General features: G+C 45.9%; 1 protein-coding gene across 9 annotated transcripts in view; it reads left to right on the top strand.

The window, feature by feature from the left end:
• Positions 1 to 20860, top strand: part of EFHB (EF-hand domain family member B) — an 86509-nt gene that overhangs the window by 49633 nt on the left and 16016 nt on the right. Inside the window, exons 10-13 of one of the 9 annotated variants that reach the window (XR_006057662.2) lie at positions 173 to 380; positions 2770 to 2982; positions 4724 to 5579; positions 8829 to 8936. Coding sequence is in view for 8 of the 9 variants with exons in the window: in XM_042238881.1 (XP_042094815.1) it covers positions 173 to 380; positions 2770 to 2982; positions 4724 to 4973; positions 8829 to 9162 (1005 nt within the window). In the remaining variant the exon portion in view is untranslated. The other 8 variants (XM_004003424.5, XM_042238881.1, XM_060406721.1 and 5 more) reach the window with 8 other exon arrangements.

Genomic DNA, 20860 nt, shown 5'->3' with positions numbered 1-20860 from the left:
GACACAATGAGGACCAATCTCGCTTAAAGTCTGACTCTTATGTGAAAGATAAGACAGATTCTTGGAATTTATGTGATAGATGTTTTTTTTTCTCAAGGGAAATGACAGACATTGCCCACCCTGTTCTTGAAGACAGTGCTCACGTCCCCTTTTCTTGCTTTGTGTCCAACAGAAGGGAGATGGGGTGATAGACAAAGCTGAGCTTCAGGAAGCATGTGACCAGGCCAGCTTGCACTTAGACGAGAAGCTCCTGGACCAGCTATTTGAATACTGTGATGTGGACAAAGATGGGCTGATTAACTACCTTGAATTTGCGAATTTTCTTACCTGGAAAGATAAAACCCCCCTTAAAGAGTATGAAGAGAGGGTCCTCATTAAAGGTATTTAATTTTTGAAGGTTTGCTAAATTCTTAAATGTACTTTCATGTTTTCTTTGTCCTGGGAGTTCAACTCTTGTCAACTTTAATATGTTTAAAAATTTGCACATATATACATATTTATTTTCTTTTTCATGCATAGAGTATCTGTGGAAGGACAGGAAAGAATTTGATAACATTTATTATTTCTGGGGAGGTGAGGTAGGGATAGGTTGCTAAGGGACAGTCTATGTTTTCCTATCTCTTGAGTTTGGAACTAGGTATTACTTACTTAAAAGAAAATAATTATGAGCAAAGCAATTTACACAAAAGCCCAAAATATGAAAGAGAGTTGCTAAGAAAGATGTTTGAAAGCCATATTCTTAGAGAAATTAGCTTCCTTTCCCTGGAAAAGTCAACTGTAAAATAGAATTTGATCTTTTACATTTTTTAAGAAAAGGACAACCCTAATCTTGACTTTTTTTCAAACATTTTAATGTTTACACAATATCTTCCTGAATCACTAACCACATATAGATATATGTTGGAATACATTTGTGTATGTGTGTATGGAAATATTTTAAAATAGCTAAAATCACAGTGAATGTACCATTTTTATTTGGCTTAAAAAGAACTTAGGTCTCAAATTTCTATGGAACAAAGATACTTTCATGATTTCTGTAAACTTCATTTTTCAGTTCCTTCTCACTGATGTATTGTAAATTACTAAACCATTTCCTCACTCTCTAAAACTTAGGTTATTTCCAAATATTTCAAGAGTAATATGAGTGACCACATAACCATTATCATCTTTCAGAAAGCTTTCTGTTTCTAATTTTATCTTATTTCTTATGAATGTCATTTTCATCTCGGAAGTAACTGTTTTCATTTTGCCTTTTTCAATGACTGTACCAATTTGCAATTTTATCCGTCGACTGTGAGAAGGTCTTACTCCAATCTAGCTACCATTGAGTGTTATTTCAAACATTCTGGTAATTTAGCTGTTATATAATGACACCTCGTTTGCTTTAATTTTCAAGTCTGGATTATTAGAGGTGATTACCTTTTAAAAGGTTGTTTGCATTTTTATCTCCTCTTGGAATTTCTCTCCCTCTAAAAAGTTTTCACTTTTATTTTTGCAGAGCCAATGCCACATTTTGGGCTTTATTGAGGATGGGTGCCCTTACCAGTTTCTGGGACGGCTTTTCTACTCTACACACTGAGAGCAGGAAGATCTTTTCTACCTAATGAAGCTTCTTATAGAAAACAGCTCTACCCTAGTCCTCTCAGAAACAAGCAGAGGCTGACAGTCGTCTCTTTCTTGGCACAGCTCATAAGTAGTGGGGAAAGCTGAAGCCTGTTTTCAAACCAGATGGTTCTTCACATCGTTCCTGGTTTGGGGTCCTGACTTCAGCAGCCCTTTTCAGCGGAGGCTTTGGGCTTTCCCTCTCTCCTCTTCTTCTAAGATAGTGGCTGAAGGGTCGGTCAGCAGGGGCTCAGGCATGGTCTGTCCCCGCGCTGTCGGCTGGAGAAAAGGGGTTGAGTTCTTCAAGGAGCTGGCGTCCTGGGAGTTTTCTAAAAGCCTGTCCTCCTTGTTCCCACTTCGGCCTTGAGGAGGAGCGGCGCGAGGGGCCGATTAGAGGGCCCGGAACCCTGGGCCCCACGCTTCCGGGGCCGCGGCCGCAGGGGCGGCGGGAGGAGGGGCCTCAGGCGTCTTCCGGTCCCGGCCGGCCCCGCCCCTCGGCGCCTCCCCGCGGGCGGCGCGCGGCCCTGGCGCCGGCGGCGCACTTCCGGCCCGGGGTCGCCGCGTCCGGGCCGAGCCCTCGGCCGCGCGGCCGCCTCCGGGAGGCTGCGGGAGAGGCCGAGTCTGGGCGCGGCAGCCGCACCGGGGCTTTGTCTTGCTCGCTGACTTGGAGGGGCCATTTACGGAACGGGGCGCGCACAGCGAGTCCTCGCGTCTGCAGATGTCGCGGTGCGTGGCGTCCCCCCGCCGCCAGCCCGTGTTTGTGTGGCGTGTGCAGCTCCGAGTACAGCTCTTGCCTTTCCCAGGGCATAGTCCTAGAACAGCTCTGGTAGTCCTGTGTTCAAGTCAAATGTGAAAATGAGCTCTGATTTTAAAAACGAGGGAAGAAACAGTGTTTTCTGTTTTCTTTTGGTGTTTCAGACTTAAAAGCTTTATTCTAGCGTGAAATGAGCGGAGTGGTGAATAGAAATATTAGACGTTGTTCACGTTTGCTGGTGTACGAGCTTGTGCTTCCAGAGCGAGCTCTGCTGTCAGTGAAGTGTGCACCAGCTCAGCCTCCCTTTCCACCAGCAAGAAGAGACTAACGGTGAAAACTCACCTTGCTACAGGGCCAGCCCTGGGTTGTAACTTTGTCCTGTACATTTTCCCCGTTTCCCTCTTTGTTTGAAGGTAGAAAACCTGATTGTGCAAACCCTGCTGAGGCTAATGTAGAAGAATCTGAACCAACTCTTCTGTTGAATCCTGAAGACATTGTCTTAAAAGAACCAGGGAGCTCAGAAAAGACTCTGCGGACACTCCTGAGGCCAGGCGATAAAGTTTCTAATCACTACAAGACGACTTCTTCCGAGATCAGCGCGGTTGTAGGCGCTGTTCCTTCGACTTGTAAGTTTGTCACCTTATATGCTGAGTTTTAAAAGGAGCAGCAAACGCGGAAGGGTCTGTCCTCGGCTGTCCCCAGCCTCCATTAGACTCCAGCTTTCTCAAAGCCTAGGACTTTCATTCAACTCTGTTCTAAGCACCCAGGGGGGCTTACTAGATAGAGGCTGAATTGAGTTAGTGTTCATGGTGACCCAAGTGAAACGATTCTCTCTGTGCTAATGAAATTGAAACCATTATAGCTCAGAACCCCGAATGTTAGATATTGTCATAGTTCAGACTTTTTTTTTGGCTGCACCATGAAGCATGTGGGATCTTAGTTTCCTGACCAGGGATCAAACTGATGCCCCCACATTGCGAGCCTGGAGTGTTAACCACTGGACCACAGGGGAGTCCCAAGTGGTGGGAGACTTAAATCAAGGGATTCTCAGCGAAAAACAGACTTTCCCTCAAATACTTGAGGAGCTGTCCGAGAACAGTTCCTTCGTTTTCATTCTCCATCTGTTAATCTGCCGGGGCTGTCCAACAAATACCACAGACTGGTTAAACTGCAGAAACTGATCATCTCTTTTGGATTCCCTTCCTGTGTAGGTCACCGCTCAGATCCACTGTGCCGGTGCAGTAGAGACTAACACGGTGTGGTGAAGCGACTGCGTTGCAATAAAAATTAATTTAAATAAAATTAAAAAAAAAAAAAAGAAATTCATGACTCCACGATGGCTGGAAGTCTGAGATCAGGGTGTTGTCGGGCTGGCTCCCTTCTGAGGTGTGAGGGCCTCTTCTCCAGGCCCCTCCTGGCTGCTGGGTGCTTGTTGGCAGTCTCGGGTGCTGCTCGCTTTCTGCTGCGTCACCCCAGCCTCTGCCTCCATCTTCATGTGGTTTTCTCCCGTGTGAGTGTCTGTGCCCCCGCATCCCCTTTTTGTAAGAACTCCAGGTGTGTTGGACTCAGGGTCCATCCTTCTCCAGTATGACCACATTTTAATTATTCCTGCAGTGACCCTATTTCCAAATAAGGCCACCTCTTGAGGTGCTAGGGTTAGGACTTTACCATAAGAGTCTGGGGAGGATGCAATTCAACTCATAGACCCCAAAATCTCAGTACCAGTCACGATGAGTGCTGGTTATTTAGAAGGGCTTTTTATGTTGGTCAAGATCCCTTTTTTGGAGTAAGGCCATGATTAAGGATTTACATGTTTTTCTTTACTGGATTTCATAGACACACTTTACATTCTGTTGTGATGGGATCTTGCTGTTCTCTGTGGAACAGTCCTGTCCAACAGAAATACAGTTGTCGTCATATGTATTTAAAATTTTTTAGTAGCCACATTAAGAAAAAGAAGCAAGTGCAATTAACTCTAATAGTATATTGGGAATCCCCTGGCAGCCCAGTGGCCAGGACTCAGCACTTTCACAGCTGTGGCCCAGGTTCAACACCTGGTTAGGGAGCTAAGACCCTGAGAGCCACAGGGAGCAGCCAAAAGTGTTCTTTTAAAGGGTACATATTTGTACTATTGTATGTACATGTAATACACGATATGTATCTCCAAAGCATCGCCATCTCAACAAGGAATCAATATAAGATGACTAGTTAAATGCTTCACATTCTTCCTTTGGGAACTAACTGAATCCTTGAAAGTGTGCATTTGACACTCACAGCACATGTCAGTTTGGACTGGCCGAATTTCCAGTGCTCAGTGGCAGCTGCTATATTTAGAATGTCTGTTTTCCCCCTCGATTGATGTCCTAGGTTACCCCACATATGGCGTTCCAACCATTCGGTCGGATCTTCCCGCCCCCCTAATTCGCCGAGTGAGCGACAGGAGGAGCTACGGTGAGGAGGGAAACGCCTACTCACTGCTGCATCCGACCGTCTTCGCCCAGAAAGGGGTGTTTGAAAGGGACTTCTTCAAGACCAGATCCAAGCAAGAGGTACCGCATGGGATTTCAGAAGGGCTGAAAGAAAGGCCCACTTCACATTGGCACGCAAAGATGGAAAGGTTTATTTGCTTGAGCTCTTATATTATGAAAGTCATCAGGAGCCGCTCAGATTAGGATTCCTGAGGGTCATGTGCAGTTTGGTTATGATAGTTGGTACAGTTCTTCAAGTAGAACTGACTCTGATAAGAGGCATCTCACTCATGGCATGTATCCACCATGACCTGTGTCTGCAAAGGAAAATGTTTCCCTATCGTTCAGCCCTCTTCTGTGTTGAGTAAAAGCAAAGAGGCCCAGGACTTCCCTGGTGGTCCACTGGCTAAGAATCCACCCGCCAGTGCAGGGGACGTGGGTTCCATCCCTGGTGGGGAGATTCCACATGCCGGGAGGCATCTAAGCCCGCACGCTGCAGCTACTGGCCTGTGCTCTGGAGCCCACGCTCCATGACGAGAGCAGCCCCTCACGACTGGAGAGGAGACGTGCTCACCGCACCTGGAGAAAGCCCGCGTGCAACAGCGAAGACCTGGCATAGCCAAAGATAACTTTTTAAAAGAGCAGAGATGCTCAGTCCCTTCCTTGTGTGAGTCTCCCTGTGGTCGTGGGTCTCCAAAACCACAGAGTACGTGTGAGGAGGGCCCCTCCGCCTTCTCTGTGAGCTGTTACCTCAGGTGATCACAACAGGCCCTGATTTGAAATGTTCTGTCCTGTTCTCATGCGTCAGCCCCTCACGTGTCTTGCTTTTTTTCACTTGGAAAACGTGGTCGTCACGCCCCAGGGGATTTTCTTCCTACACTGGGTTTCAAGCAGGTGCAACCGGCTAGGCCAGAATAGCCACTGGGGTTCTGAGGGCCGAGAAGTAATAGCAGGTCTGGGTCAGAGCAGCCCCTCTGGATCTGCCATTGTGGAAGGCAAGTTGTGATCTGGGGAGCAACTCCTTCTTTGAACGCTCAGATCCAGAGCTGGGGATGATGTGAACAGACCTACGATGCTTTCCAGGACTTCAGATGAAGGGTCCCTCAACTTACAAACATGCAGACTTAGTAATATTCATTGCAGTGATTCATCGCCACTGAAAGGGGGTCAGCAGAAAGGATGATGCTTGCTGGCTGGTCCCGAAGAAGGGACCCTCCATCCAGCACAGAGACGGTGGAGAGGAGACACCCGCCTTTTCTCTCCCCTTAGTCACTCTAAGGGCCTATGAAATGGCTGTCAGGGCTGACGAAAGAAATGAAAATCTCCTGCTTGTTTCCTGATGCTTAAAATTCTTTCAACTAAAAAAAAAAAAATTCTTTTAACCAGTAAGTCACTGTTTATCTCATGATTCTAGGTAGAAAGTAAGAACCCAGAGACTTGCACATATAGTATTCCAACCAAATGATATTCTACAAAAGGCAAGGCCTTGGAGAAGTAAGACCAGTGTACCAGAGGCAGGGGGTCTTTACGGCAGTATGAGGCCGTAATGGTGTGTGCTTCAGCTGTGTCTGACTCTGCGACCCTGTGCACTGTTGTTCGCCAGACTCCTCTGTCCGTGGGATTCTCCAAGCAAGATGCTGGAGTGGGTTGCCATTCCCTCCTCCAGGGGACCTTCAGGACCCAGGGATCGAACGCTCGCCTGTCTCCTGCGTTGGCTGGCGAGTTCTTTACCGCCACCTAATGGTGGATAGACGTCATTATACGTCTGTCAGTATCCATAGGTTATACGAGAGAGTGAACCTTCAGGAGAACTGTGGACTTCCGTTAATAATACTGTATCAGTGCTGGCTCATCACTTGTAACAGATATGCTACACTTGAGGCAGCGTTTCTGGCGGTCCTGTGGTTAAGACTCTGTACTTTCAATGCACCAGGGGTTTGATCTCTGGGAAATAAAATCCCACATGCCATGTGGCACAGCCAAAAAAAAGAAAGGAAAAGATATTAATAGGGGCTTCCCTGGTGTTCCAGTGGTTAAGAATCCACCTGCCAACGCAGGGGACACGGGTTCGATTCCTGGTGCAGGAAGATCCCACATGCGGTGAGCAGCTAAGCCGGAGAGCCACAGCTCCCGAGCCCGGGGCTGCACCTACCAGACTCACGTCTCACAGCCACCGAACCCCATGCACCCTGCAACCCGAGCTCCACCACAAGAGAGACCCCCTCACTGAGAAGCCAGCACGCCGCAAGTAGAGGAAGCCCTTGCACAGCAACGAGGACCCCGCACGGCCACAAATAAGTAAATTTTAGAAAGAATAAGTAGTAAGGGAGAAGGCGATGGCACCCACTCCAGTCCTCTTGCCTGGAGAATCCCATGGATGGAGGAGACTGGTGGGCTGCAGTCCAAGGGGTCGCTAAGAGTCGGAGACGACTGAGCGACTTCACTTTCACTTTTCACTTTCATGCATTGGAGAAGGCAATGGCAGCCCACTCCCGTGTTCTTGCCTGGAGAATCCCAGGGATAGAGGAGCCTGGTGGGCTGCCGTCTGTGGGGTCGCACACGACTGATGCGATGTAGCAGCAGCAGTGATAAGGGAAATGGGGGCGCACGTGATAGAGCGTGTGGGAGCTCTCTGTAATTTCTGCTCAATTATTCTGGAAACCTAAAAATGCTCTAAGAAAACTTTATTAAAAAAGGACCTCGAGGCCTGGTTGGAGAATAGCATCACCCTGAGAATAGATGTCTGCTCAGTCGCTGGGTGGGAACAGAAGCTGTGCCGGGCCTTGAGTTGCCCCTGCTGTAGCTGCTGCTGCTGGCAGCCCTGCTCTTCTGAGTCTCGAGTGTGGTTGATTTTACTGCTGATTTCCCACAAGACGCATCCCGTCCAGGGGACCTACCAGTTGTCGGGGTTCCATTCAGGAGGTGTGCTCAGCAGCGGAGCCATTTCTTTGGCTTCCCTGTTTTCCGTCTAACCATTCTTTCCATTTCCCTCTTTGCTTCCCTCCTGTGTGCTTTCTAGTAAATGCTTTTCCTCTTTTAGTTTCATTCCCCCCGGAAATCTTTTCTCCTCTGTACTCATTCTAATATTTCTTCCCACTACTGTTCTTATCTCTCCCTTCTTTATTTTCCCTGGGACATATAAACCCTGTTTCTCCCCCTCCCTTCTCTCCTTACTGTTTGTCACTGCAGAGAGATGACTAATAAAGTGTGCTGGTTTTCAGTGTACTCAGGTTCTGTGTTTTTGGCCATGCTCCATGCCTTGTGGGATCTTAGTCCCCAGACCAGGGATGGAACCCAGGCCTGAGTCCTAACCACTAGACTGCCAGGGAACTGCAACATGCTCAGGCTTAGTCCGCTCACTTGCTCAGGCTTGCAGTCTCTCTCTGACATTTGCACACCCACATGTATGGTTAAAGTTGACAACAGGCCAGTTAGAGATGCTTCGTAAATGTTCTTATTTTTAAAAAAGGGAAAATATTATGCTAGGGGTTTAGATAACACACATAAGGAGTTACGGGGATAGAAGTCAAATCTAGTGAGGCTGCCGTCTGTAACGTTTTTACTCTTTCTGCTTGAATTTGGCTGTCTTTATTTAAAATTATTTTAATTTATTTTTTGTTTATCTGTGGATCGAACCCACACCCCCTGCGTTGGAAGCTCAGAGTCTTGACCACTGGGATGCCCGAGAAGTCCCTGGCTGCCTCCCTTTAACGTGATCAGAAACACTAGACTCGGAAGGGGCTTTGCACATTGGCTAGTACAGCTAAGCACCCTAGTAATCATTTACGTTTACAAGATGATTCCTGAACTGGGAGGCCTGGAATTTTGGTATGTGCTTATTATGTGCAATAAGCGCACACACAGACACGTATCCACACACACACATCCACACACTTTTTAAGGGATAAATGTCCATAGTCTTAGGGATTATCAAGATATTTTAAAAAATACAGACTAAAATACCCATAAATCTTGGTCTGACTTCAATGTTTCCCCCCCTCTAGATTTCAGAGATACTGTGTAACATTGGTGTCAAGCTTTCTGAGGATGAATTTGAAAACGTATGGAATCTTGCATCAAAAAAACACCACAGAGGAGAAGTTTGTGTTGAGAACATCAGAAATGTCCTGGATGAGTTACAACACGCGGACCGAGCCAAGTGCAAAGCGGCCACGTGATCTTTGTGGGGTTCATGCATTTAGACTGAAGAATTGCTGCATCTGTGTTCACCTAATATGTTCAGCCCACTCTGGTTTTAGATGCTATAATTCAGCAGTCACTGTGGCAGGGCTCATATGCCTGGATGCAGTTGCTAATAAATTTGATTTTGAATTTTAAAATTTATTTTCTTGTTTCCTATAAAGCACCAAAGAACCTGACAAGCACCAGGAGTTTACCTTCAACGGCACCCAGGGTGTAGCTCAGAATATATTGGATGTTTGTCCGTGTTTAGTGTGCTTAAGAGTTCTCAGCATTTTGGTGGACGCTCTGAGATTCAAAGTCTGGTTTGGGACACCAGGTCCACAAGATCTTGCCTTTAGCATTTCTTTGTTTTTCTCTGCAGACGTCACCGTGACACAGCTGAAGCTTGATGGGCTTTCATGTGTCTGTCAGCATCTGAGGAAAACAGGTTTAATTACAAGGAGTGGATTCAGGGAGAAAAAAACTTAACTTCAAACAAAGACAATGGCTGGTGGCTTTTCACAACTATGTCCAGAAAAGCATCTTGTCCTTGAAGTATCTGGAGGACACAGCTGACCACAGTGTTAGCTATGTAGCTCTAGAGAGCTGTTAGTAGCAAACTGCGCAGAATCATTCCCTCCCTTATGCCTCATCTCTTTTTAAATTTTAATCGATTAATTAGTGTTTGGTGGGGCTGGGTCTTTGCTGCTCTGCGCGGGCTTTCTCCAGCTGTGATCGAGGGTGGCCCCCTCGTTGCGTGCGTGCGGCCTCTTTGCAGTGAGAGGGATCTAGAGTGCTCTCAGGTGCTCTGTTGTTGGAGGCTGTGGGCCCCAGAGTGCGTGCTCAGGGGTGGTGGCCCAGGGGCTTAGCTGCTGCTGGCATATCGAATCTTCCTGGACCAGGGACTGAACCCGCGTCCCCTGCACTGGCAGCCAGATTCTTATTCACTGCGCCAGCAGAGTTGTTCATTTTGGCTCCTGACGTGCAGATGTGACGTGGGAGCCTGGAAGAGCTCCAGGTGGTGGTGGGAGTCTGATCCAGGCCGGTGTGCTCTCGGCATCAGGACAGCACCAGGGTGGGTTGGACCCATGACAGAGGCTTTCTCAGTAATATCACCTGATGAGCTGAATGATCAATGACATGTACTCTACCTTGACCTTTTGTTGCTTGCCTTTTTGTCCGTTAGTCTGAAACACGACTCTTTTTAACTTAGATACTGTGGTTATGCTGTGGTCTGTGGTTGCTGTTCAGTCGCTCAGTCGTGTTGGACTCTTTGCAACCCCATGGACTGTGTGTGCACGCCAGGCTTCCGTGTCCTCTGCTATCTCCTGGAGTCTGCTCAAATTCTTGTCCTTGACCTTTTGTTGCCGGGGTCCTGCCCTGGTGGATCCGGGGAATTCGAAGGTGGGGACGTCGTCGGAAAAATACATATTTAATTACAGAGATATAGAGAGATTAGAAACAGATAGTGTAGTAGGAAGATTAGTGGAGAAAAGAGGCTGAATCACTTGGTTTACGTGGAATAGCATCCATGCTCCAGATGGGAATTCAGCCAGGAAAACGGGGAGCAAGAAAGAAACGACATGGGGGAATCAGTCTTTCCAGAAACTGATCCGATTTCTTTATTTTGGGGTTTGCTTATATACCTTTTGTTACATATAGGGATGAATACAGAGTCACGTGGGGGTCAGTAGTCCTGACCTTTATCAAAATCGGGTGCTTCACATAAATGTATAAAAATAAAAGGTCTTAGGGGTTTTACATCATCTTCTGGCCATGAGACCTGCTGACATTTTATGATCCTTTTTTCTGATAACCAAAAAACTTATTTTTTCCAAGGGTGTTTTTTCTTAAACCAGGCACCACCCTCCAAATAAAGTTACATTCCTATAGGGTGAGGGTGTAGTGAGTTACAATCAAGAAAGGAATTTATTTAACCCAGGGTTAACAGGATTAATCTTAAAGGTTAATGCTTATTTCTCCTATATGCTTAAAGGTTAATACTTATTTCTCCTATATGCTAGTTATATTCATTATAAGGGCAGGGAACATGGAGATTTAGCAGCAAACATCAACCCAACAAATGAAAATCCTTTCACCAATGCTCCCCTTAAGATCTATTTAGTCTTAAGGTAGTGATAAAGTTACATTTTTACATAGCAAGGACACTGATTTATAACAAAGTACAGTGATCTATGACAAAAGGGAAAATTCATTAACTCAAAAAGTCTAGTATTGCTAACATAAAAAACTACTATATTTCCTTTTCTATAGTCCAAATATATTGATTAATATATTCCCAGGTGCCTAAGGATATGGAGGCCTGGCGGCAATCATTGACTCAACAAGAAGAAAAAGCCCTATGCTAATTAAGACTCTCAAAATACTCCAAAACTCTCTGTGCTGTTTATGGTTAAGAGGTAGTAAACAATCATGTGGCAGGAGTATGGATAATCCTGTCACACAAGCTAGTCTGTCAGCAGAGAGGTTTGACTTAAGACACCCTTGTCACACCCAGAGCAGGGAATTAGCAGCAATTATTGGCACAACAAATGAAAAACCCTTCACCAATATAATTCCTAACCAATCCACTACTAATAATTTCCAACTCCCCAAAAGAATTTGCCTTTAGTAAGTCTAAAACATCTTGTGCCTCTCAGGTTGGGAGGCTGTAAGCAATCACATGTGGCCGGACGAACCTATACAGGCGGGCTAGATAACCTTCAGAGGAGTCCGTAAGCTGAAACACTCTTGTCACGCCCAGGAATTTTTATTGCCTTGGAGCTGCATGTTTACGCCTTCTCCGAGAAAAACGGTTATGGGGGAGAGCATAAAACAGACTCTGGTTTTGGGGTAGATGCTCGGGGACAGGGGGTTTCCTGAGGCTTGATCACGCCTTTGCGTGTGCCAAGCCTCCTTCTTCATGACCTTTGCCATGGGCGGAGTTCCTCACGCTGGCCCCCAGCATTTTGTTGCTTGTCTTTTTGTCTGTTAGTCTTAAACACGACTCTTTTTAACTTAGATACTGTGGTTATGCTGTGGTCTGTGGCTGCCGTTCAGTTGCTCAGTCGTGTTGGACTCTTTGCAACCCCACGGTGTGTGCACGCCAGGCTTCCGTGTCCTCCGCTATCTCCTGGAGTCTGCTCAAATTCTTGTCCACTGAGTTGGTGATGCTACCTGACCATCTCATCCTCTGTCACACTCTTCTCCTCTGCCTTCAATCTTTCCCAGCATCAGGGTCTTTTCCAGTGAGTCAGCTCTTTGCATCAGGTGACCAAAGTAGTGGAGCTTCAGCTTCAGCATCAGTCCTTCCAATGAATGTTCAGGGTTGATTTCCTTTACGATTGACTGGTTTGATCTCCTTGCAGTTCAAGGGGCTCTGAAGAGTCTTCTCTAGTTCAAAAGCATCAATTCTTCAGCACTCAGCCTTCTTTATTGTCCAGCTCTCACATCTGTATGTGACTCCTGGAAAAACTATAGCTTTGACTATACAGACCTTTGTCAGCAAAGTGACGTCTTTGCCTTTTAACACCCTGTCTACGTTTGTTCATAGCTTTTCTTCCAAGGAGCAATCGTGTTCTGATTTCATGGCTGCAGTCACCGTGTGTGGTGAGGGTGAGTTACATTTCTTACCTTTGGCTATGATCAGAAGGTACGAAGAACTGTCACCTCAATCAAGCTTCATGCCTTCACGATTTCTAATCCACTGTTAACGTCTTTCCTGCGTTTTGCTACAGTGACACCTTTTCCTAAACTGTATTGCATCGGGCATTGAGAGCTGATTTCTTGATTCCCATTTGCAGAGATCGTGGTCCCTAGTATGACGTACTCTTCTTGTGCTTACGCTTCTCTGACTACAAAGTGTTTTGTTTTTAGTTTTATTTTTGTGTATTTATTTGGCTTTGCCTGTGCCTGGTCTCCATTGCCCAGCCAGGGCCGCTCTTGGCTGCGGTGCTGGGCTTCTCATCGCGGTGGCCTCTTGTTGCGGCGCGCAGGCTCTGGGTGCTTGGGCCTCAGTTGTCGCAGCCCCCGGCCCCTAGAGCGCAGGGGATGTTGCTCCACAGCACGTGGGATCTTCCTGGAGGAGGGATCAAACTCGGGTCTTCTGCCTTGGCAGGCAGATTCTGTACCACTGAGGAAGCCCCTGAAAAGTGTTTTAAAGCTTAGCGATGTTGGTTCATCAGTCATTCCCCTTCTGAGGAGCAAATTGGGAGCGTTAGACATGGTTGGTGTGAATAATCAGTCTGCCTCTGTGACTGCGAGACTCCGACCCTTACAAAGCTGTGGCGTTCTTACTTACAAGGGGGAAATAACAAAGGGCTTCCCTACCGGCCTGAACGCTGGTTTCAATGGTTATGGAGCTCTTAGGCACCGTTTTAGCTCAGGAGATACCATCGGAAGGCCTGCGTTTAGGTTGTAGCTCATCTCACCTGCTCCTAAGCAGCCCTCTGTCCCCACCTGCTCATGGGATCCTTACGGCGGCCTCTCGGCTTTGTCCGCATCCTCGCGATTCTCGGTTTCCTTAACCAGGCGTCCATGGTTGATTTTTGTTCGTTTGTTTTTTTATTTTTTTTTAATCGAAGGATGATTTGATTTTGGCAGATTCAACAATTCCCCTTGGCCTACTGCTCTAGGTGATTCAGAGTACCTATCACGGCCAGCCTATCACTTTTCCTTAGCTTTGAGCAGAGCTCCTCATTCTATTTTTAAAATATGCACACCCATACAGTCTGCTGGGTTTTTTTGTTGTGATCATATTGACTCTAAAGATTAATTGGGAGAACTGACATTTTGATAATGTTGTGACTTCCAAACAGTTAATATGATCCATCATGCATTTATTTAGCTTTTATTTCAGTAAACACTTTTTAGCTTTCCATTTTCTTACATTTTATTTTAATTTTTTATTAAAAAATTTAAAGAATTTATAAAAGTAAAAAAATTGTAAAAACCCTATATACCTATGTTGTAGATTAAAATATTTTCAACACTTTGATAGTTTTATTCCATCTATCCCCCTATCATCTCATGGTTTTAGTTTCAGTTTTCATGATCATGCTGTGACTTCCAAACAATAAATATGGTATATCCATGCATTCACTAAGCTTTTCTTTATCTCAGCAAACACTTTGTATTTTTTAGTTTTTTATTTTTTTTAAATTTTAAAATCTTTAATTCTTACTCAGCAAACACTTTTTAGCTTTTCATATATGTACTTTGGGGGGACACGCTGTGAAACTTGTGGGATCTTAGTCCCCCAACCAGGAATTGAACCCAGACCCTGGCAGTGGAAGCAACAAATCCCGACCTTCCGTGCTGAGATGTTTCACATTTTCTGTCAGACTTGCCTCTGCGGGTTTTGTTTTAATGCTGTGATAAGTTCTATCAGCTTTTAAATAGACTCGTTGACATGTACTTACGTACATTAAAATCTGCTCTTTTAAAGTATGCAAGCCCACGGGTGCTGACTGATGCATGGAGGTGTGTAACCACCGTCACAAAGAAAACGCAGGAACGCTGAGCCGCGTCTCAGACGCTTGTCACTTTCCCTTCCTGCTCTGGCCCCTGCAGCAGCTGACCTGCTTTTTGTCCTGTAGTTTCACCTTTTTCAAAACGTCCTATCGGTGGACTCCTGGAGATTGTAGCTAGCCCTTTGAGAGCAGCCTGCCTCACTTAGTGCGATGCTTCTGAGATCCATCCGCGTCGCTGCATGGATCAGCGCTGAGTTCTTAGTCCTGAGCAGTTTTCCACCGAGTGGATAGGCTATAATTTGTCTATCCATTCACCGGTTAAAGACCTGTCTTGAGTTGTTTCCAGTTTTTGGCAAGTCTGAAAAAAGCCGCCATGAATAATCACGTATAGGTTTTGTACAAAGAAAAGTTTTCATTTCTCTTGGAGAAATACCTGCGGTAAGGCTGCTGGGCCATATGGGAAGGGCATGTTTAACTTTACGAGAAACTGAAGATCTGTGTTCCGGAATGGCTGTACCGGCTTGTGTTTTCACCAGCAGTTTAAGGAGACTTAGTGCTCCTAGTCTTGTCAGTTTCTTCTCTGTGAATTTCATTCATCCTGTTGGTGCGTAGTAACACTGTGGTTTTGGTTTGTATTTCTGTGATAACTTGATGATATTAACCATCTTTCTTCCTTATTGTTCATGCCAGGACCTTCTTTGGTGAAGTGTCTATTCTAATATATTGCCTTTTTTTTTTCTTTAAAAATTGACTTGTTTCCTTATTATTAAGTTTTGAGAGTTTAAAAAATGTGTTCTGGATACAAGTTCCTTATCAGCTTTGGGTTGTGAAGATATTTTTAAATTTAAAAGGAAGTTTTAAATTCCGATGAAGTCCTGTTTTATCAATAATATACTAAAGTTGCCAGAATTCTTGAAATTGGAGATTACAAATGTAAGGTGAGATTGATCACTCAGTTTTGTGTTTATGTTCAGTTAGTATCTTCATCTGCAACCGCTGAACTTCAGATCTGGAGTAAGTGGAGCTCTGGATTTAGCCAGGGTAGGAATTTCACCTGGTGAGTAAGATGGTGGGAGGATAAAGGAGCTGAGTGCATGCAAGGGTGTGATTGTGGTGCCTACCGTGGAAACTAGGGTGGGTAAAGAGGATGCTCAGAAATGAAAGGGTATGAAAAACGGCAGAGTCAATGGATCGGACCATTCCAGCGGGTCACACACACACACAGTCTAGAAAAACAGGCGATGGGGATCTGAGAGTGGAACGCCTGCATCTGAGATCCTGGAGGTGGTGGAGTCGCCGGTAATGTTTGGGATGTGACAGTGGGCATGGGTGACTGATGTTGGTGGAGAATAGGATTGTTGAAGGAGAAGAGCTCAGAATGTGGGAAGTCTGGAGGTGAGAAGGAGGACCACCCACAGGAATGCTGACGTTGCCAAAGGGGCAGGGAAGACGGCAGACCGAGAGTAACGCTGGTAACGTGCGCCTTTGAAATCACGATGAAAGCTACACACTCTCATTTTATTTTCAAAAGCCTTTTTATTTTGTATTGGAGTATAGCCAGTTAAAAATGTGGTAATTTCAGGTGGACAGCAGAGGGACACAGACATGCATACACATGTATCCATTCTCCCCACAAACGCCCTTCCATCCAGGCTGGCACCTGGCGGTTGAGCAGAGTTCCATGCCGTATACAATACGTCCTTGTCGGTTATCCGTTTTTCCAACCCTAACCTGACTTTCCCAAACTCCCTAACTATTCCTTCCCCCCAACAACCATAAGCTCGTTTTTTAAGCCCGTGAGCCTGTAAGTCCATTTCTATCATTTCTTTTTAGAGTCTGCATATAAGGGATGCCGTGATATTTCTCTTTCTCTGTCTGGCTTACTTCACTCAGAAGGACAGTCTGTTCGTCCATCCATGTGGCTGCAAATGGAATTCTTTCATTTGTTTCAATGGCTAATATTCCGTTCTAGGTAACGTCCATTATATATATATATGGCGCATCTTTTCCCATTCGCCTGGCGCCTATGTTGCTTCCATGTCTCGGCTATTGTAAGCAGCGCTGCCCTGAACCCTGGGTGCCGGGAGCATTTTAGGAAAGTGCGGATACGCACGCACTTCCGGTTGTGTAATGTTCAACCCCCTCAGGGATGGATACCCAGGCCAGGCGGAAGATTAAAGTAGCTCTGCTCCACGTCTTAACCTGATCCTTAGGGTGATGTCTCTCCCTCCCTCGTCTGGTCCTCCTCGGCCCTTGGCTCCGGCCTTCCGCCTGACCACCCACCGCTCCTTGAACTGAGAGCCCGGCCCTCCGGGCGGAAGCGCGTGCTTCCGCGCGCGCAGCGGCAGGGGGCGCCCGAGCATTTCCAAACCCGGCGCCGAGGCTCCGCGCGCGGCTCGGCTCCGCTTGCAGAGAAAAGGTTTCGCCGGAGGGAGCAGACTGAGACTCCTGCACTTCTGGAATCCAGCGCGATCCGTGAGCGTCTCCCTTTCTTATGTAGTGGCAGCAATTAGACTGTAAAGAACATTTTCACGGGTGAGCCAGCGGGGCGGTCTGTTTGGATTATGAGTGCCCTCTCAGTGAAACAAGTACAGCAGGGTGGGAAACCCTCAGGTGAGGTATAAATAAATATCCAGATATATCACTATGTCCTCACCTAAATCACCTTTCTAGAGTTCAGGATGCTCTTGTTAATAGTGCAGCGTGTTTAACTCGTGAAGGCTTTAGAAAGCCAGTTTCCTAGCCCAAATAAACCCAATAGATTTTCCTCACAAAATAGCTGTTAATAACACACGGAGAAACTTGTTGAAAATATTGTGTGGACCAATAAAAGGTGATTTTGTTTTATGTAGTAACCACTGATGAAAACTCATTGTGGCTTGATGTGAAGAGCTGAGCTGCTTGGAGGTTAACACCCTGGTCGTAAACCAACAACGAGGGTGAACCTGGAGGGCGTTCCTTCTATTATGAAACGTTTACAATAATAACCTTGTAAAAAATAATGGGATCTTTTTAAGGCTCATTTATTTCCTGGCTAAGTGGCAATTTCCCATCACTCAAAATGGTAATACTTACTCCTGAAACACTAGGGATAGTCCAATTCATGCATGTTTGGAAAAAAATCTGGTTAAAATAAGCAGGTGATTCTGTTTTAATAATATCTGTCCTGCCAGCAATAAGACAGTCTCAGGTGCAAATAAATACATCAGCAAACAGATTTTCTTTAAAGCACATGGGGTCTCATATCATTTCCAAATTAGCCAATTAGCATGATGCTATTGGAAGAGCTAACTAAAAAGTACATTTAGACTCAGAAAATGTTTCCTGAGAGTAATCTACAGCTTACAGTCCTTATTTCACTGGTAATTACCTGATTTTCTACTCTGTAGACAGAGGTGCGTACACCGTCATCTGGGCAGCGGGAAAGCTTTTTCTTTCTCTCCTGGGTTTGTTTGTTCTAGCCGCTAAGTCATTTCAGACTCTTTGTGACCTTCATGGACTGTAGCCCACCAGGCTTCTCTGTCCATGGGATTTCCTAGGCAAGAACACTGGAGTGGATTGCCATTTCCTTCTCCAGGGGATCTTCCAGACCCAGGGACTGAACCCGGGTCTCCTGCATTGGAGGTGGATTCTTTACCACTGAGCCACCAGGGGAGGAAGGTTACATTTATTAATACCAGTGCTTCAAACTGATCAATAAACACCTTTGAAAAAAAGAGCTTCCCTCGCTAACTCTCCCAACTGTTTGAGGGATCATTAACTAGTATGAAATTTAAATTAAGACTAAAAGCGCTGTCTGGAAATCCAGGCTGTAATTCACCGTATTAGAAATATTTTCACAATGAGAATCCCTGGTAAGTTCATCACGTTTTTTAAAAATATATATTTTTAATTGGAGGATACTTGCTTTACAATACTGTGTTGGTTTCTGCTGCACATCAGCATGAATCAGGCGTAGGGGTACCTATGTCCCCTCCCTCTTGAAGGCTCACCTCCCACCCCATCTCATCTCTAGTTTGTCACGGAGCGCTGGTGTGAGCTCCTCGTGAGTTCATCAGCTTTTGTAATTAAGTGATGTCTATCAGAAAAACTGAATTATTGAACTGAAAGAGAGCACTTATATGTAGAATCTAAAAAAGACCACAAACTAGTGACTGTAACAAGAAAGAGGCAGACTCATGGGCAGAGAGCAAACCAGTGGTTACCGGTGCAGGGGGCAGGCCAGAGTGGGGGGTGGTGTGCAAACTCTTGGGCGCAAGTCAGGCTTCATACAACATGGGGAATGTAATCGATATTTGGTAATAACAGTAAATGAGAAATAATCTTTAAAAATTGTATGACAGTATACTTTATTTTTAATTAATTTGTGGCCACCCTAGGTCTTTGCTGCTTTACGGGCTCTCTCCAGTCGCAGGGAGCAGGGCTGACCTCTGGATGTGGCGGTTTCCCCTGTGGTGGTGTGTACAGGCCCTCTCCAGTCGCAGGGAGCAGGGCTGATCTCTGGATGTGGCGGTTTCCCCTGTGGTGGTGTGTACAGGCCCTCTCCAGTCGCAGGGAGCAGGGCTGATCTCTGGATGTGGCGGTTTCCCTTGTGGTGGTGTGCAGGCGCTAGGCCCTTGGGCTCTGTGGTTGCAGCGCACACGCTTAGTTGCCCTGGGACATGTGGGATCTCCTCAGACTAGGGATCGAACCCGCGTCCCCTGCACTGGCAGGTAGATTCTTCCCCGCTGGACCACCAGGGACATCCCTAAAAATCTTGACAAAGTTGAAAAGATAAAAATAAAAAAGGAATACTGAATTAGTGAGATTTATAGATAGAAGAATTTTGCTGGGGTGGAGTTTGGGGAGGACAGAAGATGACTAGGCAATCCATGTTTGACAGTCACGGAACTAGTACCTTTTAAATTTTAATGTGCGTGTGAATCACCCACATAGGGCCTGTTAAAATGCAGATTCTTTTTGTAGGTAGGTTGGGGTGGGCTCGAGACTCTGCATTTCCAATGTTTCCAGGTGGTACAGTGCTGCCGGTTAGCCGTCACTCTTGGAATGACAAAGCTCTCAGCTTTCCTGTCATCGCCGGCTTGATGCAGACCAGTTCTTCCGTTAGCCACCCTCCCTGCTGGTATCGCTCTGGCTGCTCACCCACCTGCTCTCTTATCAGGCGTGTAGGCATTCCCTCTCTGGGTAGCATTCACTTCAGTTTTAAAAATAACATTTCAATTTTAGAACCATTTTAGGTTTACAGAAAAATTACGATAGTCCCTCCACACTGTTGCCCTTATGATTAACTTCTTAAAAATTAAGAACCATTACAAGAAATTACAAGGTCTGACAAACCTAGACAGTGTATTTAAAAGAGCAGAGACATCACTTTACTGACAAAGGTCCATAGGCAAAGCCATGGTAATCATTTTCTGGTAATCATTTACAAATGTAAGAGTTGAACCGTAAAGAAGGCCAAAGAATTGATGCTTTTGAACTGTGGTGTTGGACAAGACTCTTGAGAGTCCCTTGGGCAGCAAGGAGATCTAGCCTGTCCATCCTAAAGGAGATCAGTCCTGGGTGTTCATTGGAAGGACTGACGTTGACGCTAAAGCTCCATTACTTTGGCCACCTGATGCGAAGACTTGACTTGTTGGAAAAGACCCCAATGCTGGGAAAGATCGAAGGCAGGAGGAGAAGGAGGCAGCAGAGGATGAGATGGTTGGATGGCATCACTGACTCAATGGACATGAGTCTGAGCAAAGTCTAGGAGATAGTGGGGACAGGGAAGCCTGGCGTGCTGCAGTTGACGCGGTCAGAAAGAGTCGGACATGACTTAGCACCAGAACAGCAGCAACATATTAACCAAAGCCGCCACTTTGTTCAGATCTCCTCGTTGTTGTTCAGTTGCTCAGCTGTGTCTGACTTTTCGCCACCCTGAATCTCCTTGGTCTTCACCTGATGCCCTCTCTCTGCCCCAGGCTCCACCCAGGACACCACGTTCCATTTAGCTGTCAGGCATCCTTAGGGTCTTCTTGGCTGAGATAGTTTTCCAGATAGGACCTTGTTTCTGATGACAGTTTTGAGGAGTGCTGGTCAGGTATTTTGTAGAATATCCCTCAATTGAGAATTGTCTGGTTTTTTCCCCTTGTGATTAAATGTTGTGGGAATTATATGTCCTTGGGGGGAAGACTACCGGAGGTAAAGGTGCATCCTCATTGCATCTAAGGGCCATACTGTTGAGACCATCTGTCACTGCTGCTGTTGGCCTGGATTACTTGGCTAAGGCAATGTTTTCAAATCTTTCTTCTGCCAAGTTCCTGCTCTCCCACCTTCTCCCTGCAGCAGGCAGTCGCCATGTGCGGCCCACACTTAAAAGTCATATCTACCTCTCTGAGGGT

Source organism: Ovis aries, chromosome 1 (genome assembly GCF_016772045.2).
Source record: "Ovis aries strain OAR_USU_Benz2616 breed Rambouillet chromosome 1, ARS-UI_Ramb_v3.0, whole genome shotgun sequence".
Taxonomy (NCBI): domain Eukaryota; kingdom Metazoa; phylum Chordata; class Mammalia; order Artiodactyla; family Bovidae; genus Ovis; species Ovis aries.
This window is presented reverse-complemented; position numbering and strand designations above follow the sequence as displayed.